This window comes from Salvelinus sp. IW2-2015, unplaced genomic scaffold, assembly GCF_002910315.2.
Source record: "Salvelinus sp. IW2-2015 unplaced genomic scaffold, ASM291031v2 Un_scaffold3801, whole genome shotgun sequence".
NCBI lineage: Eukaryota > Metazoa > Chordata > Actinopteri > Salmoniformes > Salmonidae > Salvelinus > Salvelinus sp. IW2-2015.
In genome coordinates, this window is record NW_019945075.1 from 47,853 (window position 1) to 53,731 (window position 5,879).

General features: G+C 41.3%; 1 protein-coding gene across 1 annotated transcript; it reads left to right on the forward strand.

Annotated features, from left to right (window-relative positions):
* Positions 1-1,991: 1,991 nt before the first annotated feature.
* LOC139026059 (sialic acid-binding Ig-like lectin 13) lies at positions 1,992-5,234 on the forward strand (the record flags this gene model as incomplete). The annotated part of the gene is made up of 4 exons (XM_070441357.1): positions 1,992-3,013; positions 3,296-3,640; positions 3,823-4,041; positions 4,968-5,234. Coding segments are annotated over exons 1-4 (886 nt in total), but the record flags the coding sequence as incomplete, so codon positions are not given.
* Positions 5,235-5,879: the final 645 nt, after the last annotated feature.

A 5,879-nucleotide genomic window follows, 5' to 3' on the forward strand; every position in this document is an offset into this window, starting at 1 on the left:
GTAGTTAGAGAATAGAATACATCATTGTTTAGTGAGAATGTGATGTCATATGTTTCTTGACCCCCTAACTAGTGTCAAACTTTCCCAGGTAGGAAGAGAGGGGTTAGGGGTGGATGTGAGAGTGTATATCCAATGGAGAGGTATCGTTTACCCCCCTGACAGCCCCATTGTGTCTGATTATGGGATTGAACATGGGGCGGGGGCAGTGGGGGTAAATATGGGCGTCCCTTCTGATAGGCCACACCCACAGGGAGTGTCACTAAATGACATTGTCGAACAGATGCATGGACTGCATGATGTTCTCATCCTGAACGGGAGGCAGGAAGGGACAAAAAGCACAACGGGTAAGAAGCAGCGGTTTCATTCTATTTCCATGTATCTCTTTCCTCCTAGAAACCCTGTTGTATAAATACCCAAAGTGAACCAGAGGGCCTTGTTGTGGTCACCAGTCACACCATGCCCATAGGGCTCTGGTCAAAGGTCATGCACTATATAGGGATTAGGGTGTCATCAGTGAAACAGAATGATAGTGTCATGTTGTAATACTACAGACATCAGTGTTTGTGTGATTAAATGTGACTTTGTCAAGTAGCCAGTGTTGTGTTTCACCATTCTATCTGATGTATTGTCAGTTTGTAATGTTGTTATTAGTCCAACGTTATTGAGGACATTGTTATTAGGAGGCTGCAGTAATGTTGAGATGCCAGTAGGGAGAACTCTAGTCTAGAACACTGCAGTAATGTTGAGATGCCAGTAGGTGGAGCTCTAGTCTAGAACACTGCAGTAATGTTGAGATGCCAGTAGGGAGAACTCTAGTCTAGAACACTGCAGTAATGTTGAGATGCCAGTAGGTAGAGCTCTAGTCTAGAACACTGAAACCTTCAGTACCACTTTGATGCAGCTTGTGAGGAGTGTAAATTGAATGGGTTTGTAGAATAGAAGGAAAATCTAATGGAAGGTGTAGACCTTACCATGAAATGCTTACTTACAAATCCATGGAACCAGCCAACTGTTAGCAGCATACCACCCTGCATCCCACTGCTAGCTTGCTTCTGAAGCTAAGCAGTGTTCACCTGGTCAGTCCCTGGATGGGAGACCAGAAGCTACTGGAAGTGGTGTCGGAGAGCCAGAAGGTTGCACTCTTTCCTTTGGTTTAAAAATATATACATCCCAATGCCCCATGGTAGTGATTGGGAACATTGCCCTGTGTAGGATGCTGTCTTTTGGATGGGATGTTAAACGGGTGTCCTGACTCTCTGCGGTCACTAAAAATCCCATGGCACTTATTGTAAGAGTAGGGGTGTTAACCCTGGTGTCCACTGCTAAAATTCACAATCTGGCCCTCATGCCACCTAATCATCCCCAGATTTGAATTGGCTCATTCATCCCCCTTTTAAATATTCCCCAGGTTGTTGCTGTAAATGAGAATGTGTTCTCAGTCAACTTACCTGGTAAAACAAGGCTTAGATAAATAATAATAAATACATATATAGTACTTTGATCTGTTCCATGTAGAACTGAGTGGGGCAAGGCAACACATACTAAGATATTATAAACATTCTAAATAGTAGGTTATAGTAAACACAATCTAAGATATTATAAACATTCCAAATAGTAGGTTATAGTAAACACAATCTAAGATATTATAAACATTCCAAATAGTAGGCTATAGTAAAGACATTCTAAGATATTATAAACATTCAAAATAGTAGGTTATAGTAAACACAATCTAAGATATTATAAACATTCTAAATAGTAGGCTATAGTAAAGACATTCTTAGATATTATAAACATTCTAAATAGTAGGCTATAGTAAACACATTCTAAGATATTATAAGCATTCCAAATAGTAAGCTATAGTAAACACTATTCTGACATGCTGACATACATCCTCATGCATGTTAATGACTTAAAGAGGATGGAAAGAACAGTTCTGCATCAGCTACTTGTGTCCTGACTACTTTACATATTAGTCAATCACAGAACTGACACTTACTAGCAGTTCCCACTCACTACCAGTCAGTTGACTCACTGTACAAGACCTCTCCCCTTCAGTCTGTAAGTACTCTTGATATCTTGAAATATGTTTTTTAGTTTTTAGCCACAAGTCATGTACTCAAGGGTCTCAGACTTGGAGTGCTGATCTAGGATCAGGTCCTCCTGGTCCATATAATTATGATCTAAATGGGATAACTAATCCTAGATCCTACTCTGAGACACTTGGTGAATACAGACACTATCATATAATGATGATATAAAAGGTATGTGTGACTTGCTGTTTATCCTCACAGCTTGGGGACAGGAGTTATCATTCAAGCTGGTGGTAACTGCCTTGCTCATATTGGCAGATTTTTCCACCTTTTCAGGTTGAGGATTTGAACCAGTAATTTTTCAGTTACTGGCCCAACTCTCTTAACCACTAGGCTACCTGCCGATACCACTGACACTCCATATTACCAAACTATTATGATGTTATTTACACACCATCCACTCAAGGCTGTAAAGATGATGTGTTGTTATATCTGCATCCCAAATGACACCATATTCCCTATAGAGTGCACTACTTTGACTAGAGCCCTACCTGCTGCCCCTGATGGTATGTATGTAGTTATTCACCAGCTATAGAGTGCCCTACTTTGACTAGAGCCCTACCTGCTGCCCCTGATGGTTTGTATGTAGTTATTCACCAGCTATAGAGTGCACTACTTTGACTAGAGCCCTACCTGNTGCCCCTGATGGTTTGTATGTAGTTATTCACCAGCTATAGAGTGCACTACTTTGACTAGAGCCCTACCTGCTGCCCCTGATGGTATGTATGTAGTAATTCACCAGCTATAGAGTGCACTACTTTGACTAGAGCCCTACCTGCTGCCCCTGATGGTTTGTATGTAGTTATTCACCAGCTATAGAGTGAGTTGTTGTTTATGTTTCTAAGACTGCAGGGTGGGAGATGCAACAATGGCCGTGAGAACAGCAGGAAGTGTGTTGGTGGTCTTTCTCTGGTCTGTAGCAGGTATGGTCTCATTCTTATATTTTAGTTGCTCTGTTTATCAATCCACAGACATTTCTAAAAGGATAAGAATCAGCATGTTATTCTGGTGTGTTCTGTTAAGCGTCTCCACTTCACTTTAAATAGTTATCTTTCACACCTCACTGAGTGATGCTTATCTGTGGTTTCCATTCACACTCAAATCAGGATCTATGGCAACAAAGTGTGGACAAACCCTACCTTCAGTGTGAGCCATTTGGCCTTGTCTTCATTCTGATACCATTGTGCTGTGTGACTGTGTTTCAGTGGTACTGGGTCAGAATGGCTGGAGTGTGACTTACACCCCTCAGAGTATCTGTACCTTGAAGGGGTCATCAGTGGAGCCGTCCTGCTCTTACACATATCCCAGTGGTACAGTCACAACAACCTTCTGGTTCACTGAATGGGGGACTGGTGTAGAACCTAAAGATCTAGGTCAGGACCCAGAGTATGCAGGTCGTCTGGAGTATCATGGGGTGAAGGAGAAAGACTATACCCTGAGAATCACAGACCTGAAAGAGAAAGACTCAGCTACGTACATGTTCAGATTCATAACTGATCGGAACAGAGGGAGATATTATGGAGATCCTGGAGTCACTCTGTCTGTAACAGGTACAGTAACATGCTTTATACTGCTAGTCTGTTCAATTAATATCTACTGTCCATTTAGGTCTAGAAATTGGATTTGTATATATGAAAGATTTAAGAATTAAATGTGTTTGAGAATGTCTTGCATCATGTGATTAAACTATAGAACAGGTGATTCAGGGATTTAATGTTTTTATCTACTACAGCTCTGCAGGTGAAGGTGACTCTTTCACGTCGGTCACAGAGGAAGACACTGACCTGTAGAACCACCACCTGTACTCTGACTGACAACCCCACCTACATCTGGTACAAGAACGGACAGGTTGTAACTGAGAAGACTTCCACCTATTCAGTCATCCCTTATGATAAGGACAGCTACTCCTGTGCTGTAAAAGGCCATGAGGATCTCCACTCTCCTGCAGTGTGTGAGTATGAATTCAACTCAGTATTCTAGTATAACTTTTCAGATATAATTATTCTGTCTGCTAAACAGCTTCAGAGTTGTCTAACAAAACTGTATCACAGGATTACATTATGTTTCAGGTGTTCAGGATCAGAGCTACAACAGAGTAACTTACACCAAGAGGAGAATGTGTGTCTTGAAGGGGTCAACAGTCAAATCATCACTTTGGTTTAGTCCTAAACGGAGTGCTAGTTGGACTAATAAGTTGACACCTGAGGACCTAACCAGAGACCCAGGGTATGCAGGTCGTGTGCAGTACACTGGAAGAGAGAGTGGAAAATTTGAAGGTCCCTCCTCCCTGAGAATCACAGATCTGTGAGAGGAGGACTCAGCTGAGTATCGCTTCACTTTTAAAACAAACTACTTTGAATGGGGTCATAGTTTCCCAGGAACAACTCTGTCTGTTACAGGTAAGACTGCAGTGTTTGATACAACTGTACATCATATTGAATTACAGGAGAAAATATATTAACCATCCTGTTAACACAGAGGTGTATGTGGTTTTATACATATTGTTTCAGGTCTGCAGGTGAAGGTGACTCCTGCTGCAGAGGGACAGAAGACACTGCCCTGTAGCACCACCTGTACTCTGACTGACAACCCCACCTACATCTGGTACAAGAATGGACAGATAGTAACTGAGAAGAATTCCCTCTATTCAGTCCTCCCTAATGCTGTAGACAGTTACTCCTGTGCTGTAAAAGGCCACGAGGATCTCAGCTCTCCTGCAGTGTGTGAGTACAGTACAATAGTACAGTATTCTACTCAGCAAGTATCATGTATTCAGGCAAAAGAGAAAGGTCTTACTTTATCAATCATTTCAGACAAAATCATTGTTTTACTCATTGATAATATTACTTTGACAAAATGTTTGGTATTTTACATCAGATAAACCAAAGAACACCTCAGTGTCAGTCAGTCCCTCTGGTGAAATAGTGGAGGYCAGTTCAGTGACTCTGACCTGCAGTAGTGATGCCAACCCACCTGCGCAGAGTTACACCTGGTGGTACAAGAATGGAGGTGACTATCAGAGTATGACAGGACCACAGCATGTCTTCAATCAAATCCAGTCATCTGACAGTGGAGAGTACTACTGTGAGTCCCAGAATGAGATGGGGACAGACAGGTCTAGGACCATAAACATGGATGTGAAGTGTGAGTAAAGTACAGCTCAGTGTTTGAGTCGTAAAGGGCTAACAAAACAATGATAATTAATTTAATTAGTGCCTAAAGCAGGAATCATCTCCAAATGAGCTATTTGTTAACGTTTTGTGCTGAAGTTAGAGCCTTTTAGTTTTAATGATGATTAAACAGAGATATATTTTGACATGTCATTTGTAAATATACTACTGCTCTAAACATACTATACCTACCCCTCTGACAAATTATCCTTTTTACCAGATGCCCTCCAAAGCAAACACCTCATGTCAGTCAGTCCCTCGGATGAAATAGTGTGAGGGCAGCCCAGCTGACTCGACCTCAAGCAGTGATTGCCCAACCCCACCTGTGGACAAATACACCTTGAGACTTTCAAAATGAGACTTTTCTAAATGGATGTCGAACAGATGTACAACATAAGTAAGTTCAAGTCTAAGCGACAATCGACATTACCACTGTGAGCCCGGAATGCGAAAGGATCTAGAACTCTACAGCCTCTGATGACATTGTTACCAGGTGAAGTTTCATCTTTAAGTATTTCAATACAACATATGTTACAAATAATTAATATTATCTTTTATCTATCTTTTGTTTATTAATTTAAGTATACGTGAGCATCTAGATCAGTTAATCTCTCTCTTG